Source organism: Salvelinus fontinalis, chromosome 35, assembly GCF_029448725.1.
Source record: "Salvelinus fontinalis isolate EN_2023a chromosome 35, ASM2944872v1, whole genome shotgun sequence".
NCBI lineage: Eukaryota > Metazoa > Chordata > Actinopteri > Salmoniformes > Salmonidae > Salvelinus > Salvelinus fontinalis.
In genome coordinates, this window is record NC_074699.1 from 18,143,465 (window position 1) to 18,158,487 (window position 15,023).

General features: G+C 44.9%; 1 protein-coding gene across 5 annotated transcripts in view; it reads left to right on the forward strand.

The window, feature by feature from the left end:
- The window catches only part of LOC129834432 (neuroplastin-like), a 37,036-nt gene that overhangs the window by 8,643 nt on the left and 13,370 nt on the right, over window positions 1-15,023 (forward strand). For 4 of the 5 annotated variants that reach the window (XR_008756253.1, XR_008756254.1, XM_055899405.1 and 1 more), the window contains exons 2-5: window positions 2,753-3,100; window positions 9,907-10,081; window positions 10,626-10,720; window positions 14,137-14,270. Coding sequence is in view for 3 of the 5 variants with exons in the window: in XM_055899405.1 (XP_055755380.1) it covers window positions 2,753-3,100; window positions 9,907-10,081; window positions 10,626-10,720; window positions 14,137-14,270 (752 nt within the window). In the remaining 2 variants the exon portion in view is untranslated. The remainder of the gene's footprint in view (window positions 1-2,752; window positions 3,101-9,906; window positions 10,082-10,625; window positions 10,721-14,136; window positions 14,271-15,023) is intronic. The other variant, XM_055899406.1, reaches the window with a different exon arrangement.

Consider the following 15,023-nt stretch of genomic DNA (forward strand, 5'->3'; position numbering starts at 1 on the left):
ACCTCCCCCCACTAGGCAGCTAGTAACCTCCCCCCACTAGTAACCTCCCCCCACTAGGCAGCTAGTAACCTCCCCCCACTAGTAACCTCCCCCCACTAGGCAGCTAGTAACCTCCCCCACTAGTCAGCTAGTAACCTCCCCCCACTAGGCAGTTTATCTGCTCATGTGCTGATGATACAGTACATTACAGTTGAGCAGGTAGGTTGGGCTGTTCTGCGAGGGCCTGTAATCTGTTGTAGTAAGACACACGACTATAGCGCCACAGAGAGACCGCCTGCTCTGCTATCTCTTCCTGTCTCTCTCTTCTTCAGCATAGTCAGAGTTAGGGTTAGGACACATGGCGTAGAACAGGCAGTCAACGGAGGCCTTGCAACAGGAAGCCTAAGGCACATCCCAGGTGATTTGACTTCAGATAGATGAGTGCATTGGGTCTGTGCTAGAATGGCCTTGCAACAGGAACCCTAAGGCACAGCCCGGGTGATGAGTGCATTGGGTCTGTGCTAGAATGGCCTTGCAACAGGAACCCTAAGGCACAGCCCGGGTGATGAGTGCATTGGGTCTGTGCTAGAATGGCCTTGCAACAGGAACCCTAAGGCACAGCCCGGGTGATGAGTGCATTGGGTCTGTGCTAGAATGGCCTTGCAACAGGAACCCTAAGGCACAGCCCGGGTGATGAGTGCATTGGGTCTGTGCTAGAATGGCCTTGCAACAGGAACCCTAAGGCACAGCCCGGGTGATGAGTGCATTGGGTCTGTGCTAGAATGGCCTTGCAACAGGAACCCTAAGGCACAGCCCGGGTGATGAGTGCATTGGGTCTGTGCTAGAATGGCCTTGCAACAGGAACCCTAAGGCACAGCCCGGGTGATGAGTGCATTGGGTCTGTGCTAGAATGGCCTTGCAACAGAACCCTAAGGCACAGCCCGGGTGATGAGTGCATTGGGTCTGTGCTAGAATGCTGGCATATGGTTGTAGGGGCTGACCTCTGCTGTGTAGCGGTAGTATGATTCATGTAATGAGAATGGCGTGCGCACACACACACACACACACGCACAGTGATGATGATTCTGTGACTTTTAAGTCCAGCTGATAGTGAACCACAGGATGGATGACCTCTTAAGCTTTAAAGGGCCTCGTTCTGTATGCATGAGGAATATGAAGAGGGCTTCTCTCCTGTCCCTAACCTGAAGATGGGCGGCAGGTAGCCTAGTGGTTAGAGTGTTGGGCCAGTAAGCGAAAGGTTGCTGGATTGAATCACTGAGCTGACAAGGTAAAAATCTGTCATTCTGCCCCTGAACAAGGCAGTTAACCCACTGTTCCCCAGTAGGCTGTCATTGTAAATAAGAATTTGTTCTTAAGCCATGTTAAATAAAGCTGTAAAAAAAAAGGTTACTAACTCCAGCATATACACATATACAATCAGATTGAAAACAGACAGAATGTTTGTCTTGCTGTAGAAGAATAAATGACTACAGCACTAGCCATCAGGCATGGGGTTCAAAGCACATGCAACGTCTGCTGTTTCATCTTCAATGCATTTCAACACCTTTATGATTCCTGACTGAGTCAGTTATGTTCCGAACCAGATTGGCTGTTAGGAAACTACTCTATTTCAGTTCTCATTTGACCAAAATAAAGCACTCAAAATGGCCTGTACATAAGGTCCTCATCATGGCTTCTTAGGGCTTGACGGAAATTATACTCAGCCAGTGTTACAAGTAGTCACATGACTTTCCATCAGCTCAAGCAGTGCCCTTTGACATAACTGTCACATCACGCAACATGAGTTTATTTAATGTGGCAAACCAACTAAACACTTCAGTAAACAGTGAGCTTTGTAATTAGTTGCCATTTCAATCTAACATCAAAGAGGTACAAGAAAGAAAAGGCTTCCTATTATGCAATATCTGTTCAGAAACTCACAGGGGTGTAGTTCTGTGTGTTTCAGTGACTGTCAGATATAATATTGGATCTATTTATGTGGTTTGTAATCTCAGCATGCCATATAAAGGTTGACAGATAGGAAGAAAACATAACTTATTGATGAGATGAAGAAACATGTTTTGACTAAGTTGTCCATAATATGTGAAAAATGATTTAGTCGTAGTTCTACTGCATGTCAGTTTGCTATGTTCTACCTTAGTAGTTTCACATCTTTATACATTTCTTAATGGTGTGAATAATCAACATATTTTGCACTGTAAATCCATTTTATTTGTTTGTTTACACAGAAAATATATAACTGCTGAATTCCACTGCAAAATTAAATATTTTGATTATTCTGACCATAATGGAAAGCACAGCTATTTATTTTCAGCCATTTGAGTACTGTAGGAAGTGAAAATCATCCTAAACCCTGGTGAGATCCCACAGGTGGTTGATGACAGAGACTGTGATTGGTTGGCTGTGACCTCAGCTGGTCGTGTGGCCATGATTGGTTCAGGGATAATAGAGTAACATTGGATAGTCATACATTGGGTTTCAGAGGCCATTAACCTGTTTTTCATTCACACAAATCTCTTACTATTTTATAAACTGTCTTTCTTATACTCAACTACTTTTTCCCACCAACTTTAAGCTTTGTAGCTTGCTTTTTTCTTGATTTGCCTTTAATCATCCTCTTCTTTTGTTTCCAACTGATCCCTGTTTGATTTGCTCCTACCTCCATCCCCTGGTCTCTCCATCCCCTCCCACTTCCACTCTAACCCCTCTTCCACCCCCCTCCCCTCCTCCCCAATACACTTTTCCTCTCCAGCTGGGTTTGTGAAGTCGCCAATGTCTGAGACTAAGCTCACGCTGGACACCTTTGAGCTGTACTGCGACGTGGTCGGTAACCCCACCCCCGAGATCCAGTGGTGGTACGCAGAGATCAACCGCGTCGACTCCTTCAAGCAGCTGTGGGACGGCGCACGCAAGCGCCGCGTGTCCATCAACACGGCCTACGGCAACAACGGGGTGAGCGTGCTGGGCATCACGCGCCTCACGCTGGAGGACTCCGGGACCTACGAGTGCCGGGCCAGCAACGACCCGCGGCGCAACGACCTGCGCCAAAACCCCGCCATCACCTGGATCCGAGCCCAGGCCACCATTTCGGTGCTGCAGAGTGAGTGGTCTATGTCCTGTAGTACCTAGCTGGTGAACAAACTAACAATCCCCTGCCTGTCCCACCACCCCACTCCGTTAAAAAAAGAGTTCACACCTCCACCACAGCTGTCTCTGGCAAAGACAGAAATAAAACAAAACACCAACCACCACCTTGTTATTTGTTCATTTCAAAGACTTGTCTTTGTTTTATTTCTGTATAAGAAATTGGAAGACATTGTATTTTATATTCTCCTAGAAGTACTGCCTTTTGTGTTTTTGTTCTATTATGTTGATAGCTCCTATGTGTTCCCTCCTCCCCCTGCAGAATTTGAGGATTCAAATCAAACTTTATTTGTCACATGCGCCGAATACAAGTGTAGACCTTACCGTGAAATGCTTACTTACAAGCCCTTAACCAACAGTGCAGTTCAAGAAGAGTTATCAAAATATTTACCAAGTAGACTAAAATAAAAAGTAATAATAAAAAGGTAACACAATAATAACAATAATGAGGTTATATACAGGGGATACCGGTACCGAGTCAGTATGCGGGGGTACAGGTTAGTTGAGGTAATTTGTACATGTAGGTAGGGGTGAAGTGACTATGAATAGATAATAAACAACGAGTAGCAGCAGTGTACAAAAGGAAGGGGAGGGGGCAAATGTAAATAGTCCGGTGGCGATTTTATTAATTGTTCAGCAGTCTTATGGCTTGGGGGTAGAAGCTGTTATGGAGCCTTTTGGTCCTAGACTTGGCACTCCGTTACCGCTTGCCGTGCGGTAGCAGAGAAAATAGTCTATAACTTGAGTGACTGGAGTCTCTGACAATTTTATGGGCTTTCCTCTGACACCGCCTATTATATAGGTCCTGGATGGCAGTTTGGCTCCAGTGATGTACTGGGCCGTACGCACTACCCGCTGTAACACCTTACGGTCAGATGCAGAGCAGTTGTCATACCAGGCGGCGATGCAACTGGTCAGGATGCTCTCCATGGTGCAGCTGTAGAACCTTTTGAGGATCTGGGGACCCATGCCAAATATTTTCAGTCTCCTGAAGAGGAAAAGGTTTTGCCGTGCCCTCTTCACGACTGCCAGGACCATGATAGTTCGTTGGTGATGTAGACAACAAGGAACTTGAAACTCTCGACCCGCTCCACTACAGCCCCGTCGATGTTAAATGGGGGCCTGTTCGGCCCGCCTTTTCCTGTAGTCCACGATCAGCTCCTTTGTCTTGCTCACATTGAGGGAGAGGTTGTTGTCCTGGCACCACACTGCCAGTTCTCTGACCTCCTTCCTATAGGCTGTCTTATTAGTTGTCGGTGATCAGGCCTACCACTGATGTGTCGTCAGGAAACTTAATGATGGTGTTGGAGTCATATTTGTCCACGCAGTCGTGGGTGAACAGGAAGTACCGGAGGGGAATAAGTACACACCCCTGAGGGGCCCTAGTGTTAAGGATCAGCGTGGCAGACTTGTTGTTGCCTACCCTTACCACCTGGGGGCGGCCGTCAGGAAGTCCAGGATCCAGTTGCAGAGGAAGGTGTTTAGTCCAAAGGTCCTTAACTTAGTGATGAGCTTTGTGGGCACTATGGTGTTGAACGCTGAGCTGTAGTCAATGAATAGCATTCTCACATAGGGGTTCCTTTTGTCCAGGTGGGAAAGGGCAGTGTGGAGTGCGATTGATATTGCGTCATCTGTGGATCTGTTGGGGTGGTATGCAAATTGGAGTGGGTCTAGGGTTTCCCGGGATAATGGTGTTGATGTTAGCCATGACCAGCCTTTCAAGCACTTCATGGCTACCGATGTGAGTGCTACGGGGCAGTAATCATTTAGGCAGTTTACCTTCGCTTCCTTGGGCACAGGGACTATGGTGGTCTGCTTGAAACATGTAGGTATTACAGACTCGGTCAGGGAGAGGTTGAAAATTTCAGTGAAGTCACTTGACAGTTGGTCCGCGCATGCTTTGAGTACACGTCCTGGTATTCCGTCTGGCCCATTGGCTTTGTGAATGTTGACCTGTTTAAAGGTTTTGTTCACATCGGCTACCGAGAGCGTTATCACACAGTCATTCAGAACAGATGGTGCTCTCGTGCATGCTTCAGTGTTGCTTGCCCTGAAGCGAGCATAAAAGACATTTAGCTCGTCTGGTAGGCTCGCGCCACTGGGCAGCTCGTGTCTGGGTTTTCCTTTGTAGTCCGTAATACTTTCCAAGCCCTGCCACATCTGACGAGCGTCAGAGCCGGTGTAGTAGGATTCAATCTTAATCCTGTATTGACGCTTTACCTGTTTGATGGTTCGTCTGAGGGCATAGCGGGATTTCTTATAAGTGTCCGGATTAGTCTTTCGCTCCTTGAAAGCGGCAGCTCTAGCCTTTAGCTCGATGCGGATGTTGCCTGTAATCCATGGCTTCTGGTTGGGATATGTAAGTACGGTCACTGTAGGGACGACGTCGTCGATGCACTTATTGATGAAGTCGATGACTGAGGTGATATACTCCTCAATGCCATTGGATGAATCCCAAAACATATTCCAGTCTGTGCTAGCAAAACAGTCCTGTAGTGTAGCATCCGCCTCATCTGACCACTTCCGTATAGAGCGAGTCACTGGTACTTCCTGCTTTAGTTTTTGCTTGTAAGCAGGAATCAGGAGGATAGAAATATGGTCAGATTTGCCAAATGGAGGGCGGGGGAGAGCTTTGTATGCATCTCTGTGTGTGGAGTACAGGTGGTCTAGGATTTTTCTTCCTCTGGTTGTACATGTGACATACGGGTAAAAATTTGGTAAAATTGATTTAAGTTTTCCTGCATTAAAGTCCCCGGCCACTAGGAGCGCCACTTCTGGGTGAGCATTTTCTTGTTGCTTATGGCCTTATAGAGTTGGTTGAGAGCGGTCTTGGTGCCAGTTTCGTTCTGTGGTGGTAAATAGACGGCTACGAATAATACAGATGAGAACTCTCTTGGTAGATAGTGTGGTCTACAGATTATCATAAGGTACTCTACCTCAGGCGAGCAATACCTCAAGAGTTTTTTTATATTAGACATTGAACACCAGCTGTTATTGACAAATAGACACACACCCCTACCCCTCGTCTTACCAGACGTAGATGATCTGTTCTGCCGGTGCATGGAAAACCCCGCCAGGTCTATATAATCTGTATCATCGTTCAGCCACGTCTCGTGAAACATAAGCTATTACAGTTTTTAATGTCCCGTTGGTAGGATAATCTTAATCGTAGGTCATCAATTTTATTTTCCAATGATTGCACTTTAGCAAGGAGAACGGATGGCAGTGGGAGTTTACTCTCTTGCCCGCGGATTCTCAGAAGGCAGCCCGATCTGCGGCTCCTTTTCCTGAGTCTTTTCTTCAAGCAAATTACGGGGATCTGGGCCTGTTCCAGTGAAAACAGTATATCCTTCTTGTCGAACTCATTAAAGGAAATAGTTTCTTCCAGTCCGCGGTGAGTAATCGCTGTTCTGATGTCCAGAAGTTACTTTCGGTCATAAGAGACGGTAGCAGCAACATTATGTACAAGTAAGTTCAAAAATAAGTTACACAAAACGCAAAAAAAACTAACAAAATAGCACAATTGGTTGGGAGAATGTAAAACGTCACCCATGTTCTTCGGCGTCATCTTCTATCTTGACACAATTCTCAGAATTCTGTAGATTTCCTGCCTCTCCCAAAGCCCTGAGCGTTTTGTTGTAGATCACCACAAACCCAGAAACCTCCCCAGTCTCTGTCCACCTACTCCCGCTTCCCTCCCACACCAACCTCTCCTTCTCCACATACAGCCCATCCTGTCCCTCTCCTCTGTCTCATGTGTCCTTCGACAGTTGTCCCATTTCTTTCCCTATTCTCACAAAAATCCTAATTTCATCCATTTATTTCTGTATTTCTTTTGTGATTTGTGTTTTTCTGTTGCGTGGGTTGTTTTATTTACTTCAAAGCCCGGTGTAATTCTGCCCTGTTTGCACCATGTAGTCTAGGCATCGCAACGCTTTGAAGTTGTGCAGCTTATTTTAGTGGGGAAGGGGTAAACGGGACGTAAGAAGACGAGGGAGCTGTCCAGGTGTAAAGCGTGCCCTTGTTTTAAACTCATGACTCACCCTAATCCAATAAAGGACAGAACACAGTGATTTTTTTAAATGTCTTTTTTCCTTTCTAGATTTGAGAGAGCTGGTTTCATTGCTCATCGCCTGTGTACTGTATGACCTTGTACCTACTTAGCCACTACTTGGCCATGAATCAGTAATGACATTATATCCTCTCCCCTCTCTGCTGTATTGCATACAAACATTTAAACACACTGAATGTCAACTGGACCCTTTAAATGAGCACATGATGCAGTGAGTGCCCAGCCCAGTGGAGCACAGAGAGATATGGAATGTTGTTAGTCACAGCCATGCAGCCAGAAACTCTCAGAGGTTTACTACAGGAGTCAGCTCCTTCATCTCCTGAGCATTACCTACTGATCTGTCTGTCGTACACAGTGTTTACCGTGCTGTTGGACTGCTGTCTGACTGCATGTGCACACTCTCCTAATCTCACACCCATTATACTTCACTCCACCAGCTGGCTTGAGACGTGTACAGTCGGCCTACAGTAGATATCTGAGTTGACTGGTGGTAGGAATGTGTCCGTCATTAGGCTAACATGAAATTGGTCATTCCAATGTTTTCTTATTTAAAAAGACACATTCATTCCAAAATAATCTGTACGTGTTCTAATAATTGAGTCAGACCTTTTGTCATCCAATATATTCTGTCATTACTGAGTGCCAACGTTCTTATTATAGACATTTAACAATATGTGTATACAACATGTATACAACAGGCTATACACACTGAACCAAAGGAGACGATAATGTATACTTCTTCGGGAATGTTTTCAAATATGTGCTTGTCTTGTTTTAACCGTTTAATTTGTGATTGGAATGAAGGACATTTTTTTAATTCACTTAATATTGTTACTACATTTGTAATAAACTCTTAGCTTAGGTTACAATTTAATCAACAGTGTATTTAATTGCACTAAATGAACTCATCTATACAGGCCTCAGTGTGATTTGGTGTAGATCCCTTCCCAACCTGTGTTGTGTTTTAGCTGATAGCTGTTCTGTTTAATGCGGGGGGAGGGGGGTTTGGCTCAACATACCAATCAAGTGGGCAAACATCCTCCTTCTGTCAGCAAGAAATAGACATTACTGGCACCATCCTCTAGGACTGTATGCAGGTCATAATGGAATAAAATGTACTACACTGTTATGAGTGGGTAACAGTGTCAATGTAATGATGCTTTTACAATCCTAGACAGAGGTGGCCACGTGGTCAGTGCCTGTGTGTTGTGCATGACATCACTGATTCATTCTCCTTTTGAGCAGGTGTCCTACAAATGACCTTCTTCTGAGCTGAGGAAACCTCCCATGGAAAACAATGTGCTTTTAATGAGAGAGAGAGAGAGAGAGAGAGAGAGCAATAGAGTGAGAGAGAGAGAGAGAGAGAGAGAGAGAGAGAGAGAGAGAGAGAGAGAGAGAGAGAGAGAGAGAGAGAGAGAGAGGGCAATTGAGTGAGAGAGAGAGCAATAGAGTGAGAGCAATAGAGTGAGAGATAGAGTGGAAAAGAAAGAGAAGGAGAGCAATAGGGAGATATTTCCCTCAAGCTATTGGGTATACAGAACTGCAGGAGTAGGTGCTGCCATGAATGCTAATATAAGTCACTAGCCAGGGCCAAGAGACTTCCCCTCCCCTCCTCTCCTCTACTAGGAGGTTTGTAGTAGCAGCCAATAGTAAGATTATTATGCTCCTCCCCCCTCTAGACCGGGGTTGCGTGGTTGCCAAGGCTGGCCCGCCGTGGGGGAGGGAGGGAGTGAGGGGAGCTTCCTCACTACCCAAGGCTGCCTGCCTGCGCGCTCTGATGACACATCCTGCTTGAGCCTCCCTCTATGTCCTTGAGAAATGGACCCTTGGGTTGGTTGCTCTGTTAAAAAATACACTAAATGATTATACTAGTAAAGAGCTAGTGGTTGTTATAGTGTAGTGCAGCAGTAGTCAAGCTGTTGTTCAGCTCATTTTTGTTTGCCACGATTATATACTTTGTCCTCTTCTGTTTAGCTATTGATTTTTTCTTCCACACGATAGGTTTGCTGAAGAGTATACCTTATTCACTTCCTTGTTTTGGTTTGAATGACAGGACAGCAGTTATTTGGAAGTCAGTCATTGGACTGAAAACATGTATGTTGTTCAAATTTCCTTAATACATTCAACCTCATATTTGTATAATCTCATGATAATTTCAAGGTTACATCACTCTTTTCGTATCCAAGTGCCTTCCTGAATCAATTTGTACTGTTTAAAGAATTATTATCCCTAAAACGACTAGTTGAAAAATCTGTCAATGTGCCTTATTTGCACCTGTGAGTTGCTCTGGATAAGAGCGGCTGCTAAAATGTAAATGTAGTGTCATTATGAGTATCTATCATCTCAAAATGGGAGCAGGAACAAGAGGTACTAGGTCTGAGACGAATCATCATTATAATTTACAGACTTCATTTTGTGAGAATATTTTAAGTTTTTTTTTTAAAGTCCATCTATTGTACGGTAACAACAGAACCAAAGACAGATACAGGGTTTAGTGTTGCAATTATTTTGCTGCAGCTCCATGTTGTGTTTATCTTTATGTATGTGTGTTGTCTTCTGTTCCAGCCCCAACCCCCACGCATGTCCCCCACTCAGTCTGTGTGTGGGGATAGTCAGTACAGTTACAGTTCTGCTATAGTGTTGAACCCCAGTTCAATGATAAGGGGTTGCTGTCTCTCTGTGTGTTTCAGAGCCCAAGATCAATGCGTCAGATCAGATCATCCTGCCCTCGGAAACCAAAGGGCCCCCTGTCACCCTGCGGTGTAACCTGACCAACGCCCACGAAGGCCAACAAGAGAGCTTCTGGATGAAGAACGGAGTGGAGATCGCAGACACACGGAACGAGCAGAAGAACACAGAGTACATGTGAGTCCTTACTTATTCTGTAGTTCTCTTACTAGAGCATTCAACAAAGCCTTTCTACACTAAGACCAATCACCCTGAGATGGAAATAAGAGCCATGTTGCCAAGTCCTTTAGTGAAAACAGTTGTTGGGCAGCTCCATCCCTCGCAGGGCATAGCCATCAGAGCAGCCTCTGAGCTTAGAGCAGAGCAACCAGCCCCTGTACTGCACAACACCCCCATAGACATCTCCCAGATTCTCCCCAGCCAGCCGCGGACGGCTACATGAGGAGACCACTGGGCAGCTCCTTTCCTGTCACATTACATCTCAGTACTCTACTAATGGCTGACCCCAGAACAGACACCCCCGACCTAACCTCTCCTCTCTCCTGGCTGCCTAAAACACAGCACAGTGCTAACAATGTACGCTAAGGACTTCCACACAACATGCATCATTGGGTGATGCATCATTGGGTGATGTACAGTGATAGACAACAGAATTAGAGAAAATGTTATTTTTGAATGAGCTCAAGTTACGGAGTAACTGATATTTTGTGGTTTGTTGCAGAATCAAAAAACCAAGGTCAGACGACGCAGGGGAGTACATGTGTGTTTACACGTTTGAAATGGCTCCCAACGCCAACGCCACTATTGAGGTAAAAGGTAAGACTCTCCGACCACCTGATCTCACTCACGGTATAAACAAATGACAGATACTCTGTTGATTTTTATAATTAATCAATACTGTCACTTTCATTTGACCCTCTGCCACACCTAAGAGAGAGATACAGTTCTCCTATGAGGGATCTGATGGATAACACAATCTAGAGCTACTTCCTGTGAACAGATCCCCTTCCAGTGACAGACGTTGAGATGATGGTCCGGTGATGTGTTTTGGTGTTGACAGGCTGGCCTCTGGAGGCTGCTGTCACTCATTGAGAGGACAGGGCAGGACAGGCCAGCTGAAGGGAGGGACAGAGTCCTGTCTTCTAGGCTCTCTCTGTACACTCGATTCACACAGACACGCCTTCCTTCAGGCTACTGTCTCCTCTGTAGACACTGGTCAACAGTAATTTACTTGATTTATTTTTATTAGCCAGATTATTATTAAGATTGTCAGTCATTTTGTTACCACATATAATTGGCGCAGGACCAAGGGTATCGTATTTGTGTCGTATTTGTTATATTTTTAAGGGTAACCATGACGATAATTAGTGGTAATGTGTCAAATAATGTGGCTTATTCTGTACCGTATATGTTGGATAACATCGTTTCACATTTGAAAGCACATATTCATAATTGTTAGGATCATTCAATGACGTGAAAGACGCTTATAGAAAAACTAAAACCATAGCGAGATAGAAGTTGACAGCTCACCCTTGAAGTGGAATAAGGGATTTTCCTCTGGGTGAGAAAGGACTTGCAAAACCCTGTTCTAGAGAAGCTTGCCTACACGTACAGTGTTAAGCCAATTTGCTGTGACATTGCTATGGTTGTGCATAGTGAGCTTGCCATTGACTGTTATGCCTGCCGTGGCTGTATTAAGCGCTAGCTGCCTGCGTGGTTGGTTGCGTAACACGTGTGATGACCGTGTATGCTCTGCAGCTCTGCTGCTTCCTCCAGCCTGAGAGATGACAGGCCTCATCTCCAATCAAACCTCAGCGTCCTGACCCTAAGGCCGTGTGAAGGGAGGCAGGCAGGCAGGCAGGGAGGCTTGCTACCCCTGGCTGTTAGAGCCTGTACAACACACCGTTTCCTGGACATACAAACACCATGGCAGCACTGCCTCTCAACATTATTGTTTACTGTCTGGGAGTATTAACTGAATTGTTGACAGACGCTTTTAGTCGTATTTGGGATGCTAATGTCTTGGTTTGGAGGAAGCATGGACACGACAATAGTTTTTGAGATAGATTTAGATACATTTGCAGGCTTTCCTGTTAATTGTTACAGTTAAGGACCGATTGAGGAATAGACTCAATAAAAACTACAGAGAATGATCATTCTAAGCAGAAATACATGATAGTTGTGACCAACTGCATCCAATTAGTCTTGCCCTGCCTTATACAATGGCACTGAGTCCCATACCATTAAACCCATACTCGGTCGTACCACCAGGTCCCATACATTAAGCATGGTAGAGGGGCCGAGCCTGTGTGCTCTATGCTCCTGGCAGCTGAGCTCTGAGCTCCCCCCAGCTCTCTGGCTGCAGTGTCCTTGGCGCTCCCATCTCTCCAGCTCTCAGCTCAGAGCAAGGCAACAGATGGAGGCTTGTGTGATGGTGGTGTGGGATTAAGGTTCAGAATCCGCTCCCAGCCATTTGTAATGGCAGGACTTTGTTGTCCACGATGATACTGTAAGCTGCTGTCCTGAGCATGCATATTTTGTGCATCCCAATTATCCTTTGTATTTTTATATATCCGATTTTGTTGTGTGCTATCTACACATTTTTTAAAGAGATAATTCCACACGCCCTGTTGATTGAATCAAATCAATGATGAATTTTGCAGATCTAGATTTCTTTCAAATTCCTATTTTTTGTCAAACGCACAGTACAGGCCCACAGGATAATGTGTCATATAATTCTTTATACCATGACATTGTTGAATACTTGTTTCTGATTGGCTTGAAGGGCATTCTAGAGCATGCATTATTTCTCTATAAAGTACAGTATATTTGCACGGTATAATTCAATGGCTATAGTTCTTCCATGTTCTATGTTTGAGCTGCTTTTGAAAGCAAAAGTCGAATTGAAAACATTATTGGCATCGTTTAATTCGATTTTCATAATAGTTAGCTAGGACTGATGGTTTGGTTAGTAAACTAGCTAGCTGCTTCAGTGGATGTTGAACACATTTCTACCTGCAAATTAACACATTTCTAGCAGTAAATGTGTTAAATTATAGCCATGGTATGCAAGGGATAATCAACTTGGGGCTCTATGCGTTCTCTGTAAAATATTGCAACTTCGTTAGTTCCACTCCACACGATCATCACATTTGAGCTCAAATGCTTTTTAAATTCAGTGGAGAGATGGGAGGTATCAAAAATAGTAAATAGAAATTGGACTGCCTAATTCCCTCTTCCAGATAGACCACCAGAAGTTGTCTCTTTCTCTATATATTTCTGACACACAGGCAGACAGACACATCCACACAGCAGCACTGTAGATCAGTAATCACACAAGCTGCTGGGGGTGTGAAATGGAAGATTTCTGCCTGTTTTGGCACCCCTCAGAGGGCAGTCAGTCTCCATGCTGTCAGTCAGTCACAGTGGAAGTGAGCTGGGGATAACGAAGACAGAGATAAACGTGGCCCCTCCCCCACTAGCCAGCGAGCACGTGTGCACCATAGTTACAGTAGGAAGGATGATGTCACTTTGAGCTCAAGCCACTGCTGCTCAATCATCCTCCACGACAACGGCTTCCGCTGCGCTGTAGAAAAAGCTGCAGCACCAGGCCAGCCTCTCCCCTGATCCTGCTTAATTGCATGGAAGGAATTACCGTAATTTCAAGGATTAGCAAAAGACTGTGGCAGTTGTCTCCCGGCTCCAGAACCGAGTTAAACAGAGGATTCTGTCTGAAAACCCAGGGTGTCGCTGGGTTGGAGAATCTCACCTTTGAGAAAGTCTCAGTCATTCGTTGACTATGAACTTAAACTCTGCAAGATATGTAGGCCTACTCCTTCAAAGGGCAGACTTGGAAGTAAGCCACAGCAAACCATGAGCTCTACCTTTTAAAGAAACTTGGAAATTGACTAAAGCAGCTAAATGTGTCCCTGCCTCGATCACTGTGGTGATAAAGCATTGATTCCAGTGTTCGTCCATCTCCAGGGAAGTCAGTGCCTCACAGCTAAATCACGTAACAATTCCCCAAATCCTTTAATTTACCATCAGTTTCATGTACATCTTAATGTTAGTTACCATAATCAAAATCGGTCCCAACAGACTTAACTATATTCTGACGTCTTGTTATTTAGAGAAGCCGATGAGGAACACCTTTGACACAAACATAGAACGTCTTGCATAAAATGTTAGAATTTTTATTCAAATGCATTTCACTCCCTTTCCCCTTGTTTTAGCGGCACCTGAGATCACGGGCCACAAGCGCAGTGACAATAAGAACGAGGGGCAGAGTGCTCTGTTGTACTGTAAGTCTGTGGGCTACCCCTTTCCCATCTGGACATGGCGTAAACTGGATGGCTCAAACTACATGGTACGTGTCCTCTTCCTTGGCTCTATATAACTCATGCTAGATCAGGGGTTCCCAAACTTTCTTAGCCCACGACCCCATTTTGATATCTGAAAATGTTCGCGATCCCAACCATGTGAAAATAATTATGTTATTAACAGCCAATGTTTACTTTTTTATTTGGGGCTTTGGCAGTCAATTGAAAAACTTTCAACAGTAGTTCTGATTGATGGTGAGTTGAGAAGACACATACTTTTAATGTGGGGCTATGACAATCAATTGCAAATTAGTTTAAACATAATGTATCTTATCTCAACACCACTAATGAGATGGGTGTGCTTGATGAATGTTGTGTGGGAGCTTCTCAAAGTCCGGGGGCGTGGTCGACAGTGCGAACCTCGTCTCTGCTGTCACATCCAAACTGGATCGATATTTGGTTTTAATGCAGACGAGAGCACTGATGGTGCTTTCAAAACAACTGGGAACTCTGAAAAATACGAGGTCAAATCATGACGTCAGTGATCTTCAGGTCGGAAGGTCGGAGCTCAAGAAAGAGGCCCGAGTTCCCGAGTTCGAATTCTGAGTTGGATGACCGTTCAAAATAATTTTTCCCAGTCGTAGCTCGGTTTTTCCCCCGAATTCCCAGTTGTTTTGAACGCAGCTTTAATTCGTAGGGGAGACGGCAGAGTATTATTCCCTTTGAGAAAGGAACCAAAACTCCTCCTTAGTGACCGTGAATGCATTCGGTCACATGACAGCTCGATCAGCTGTTCGATT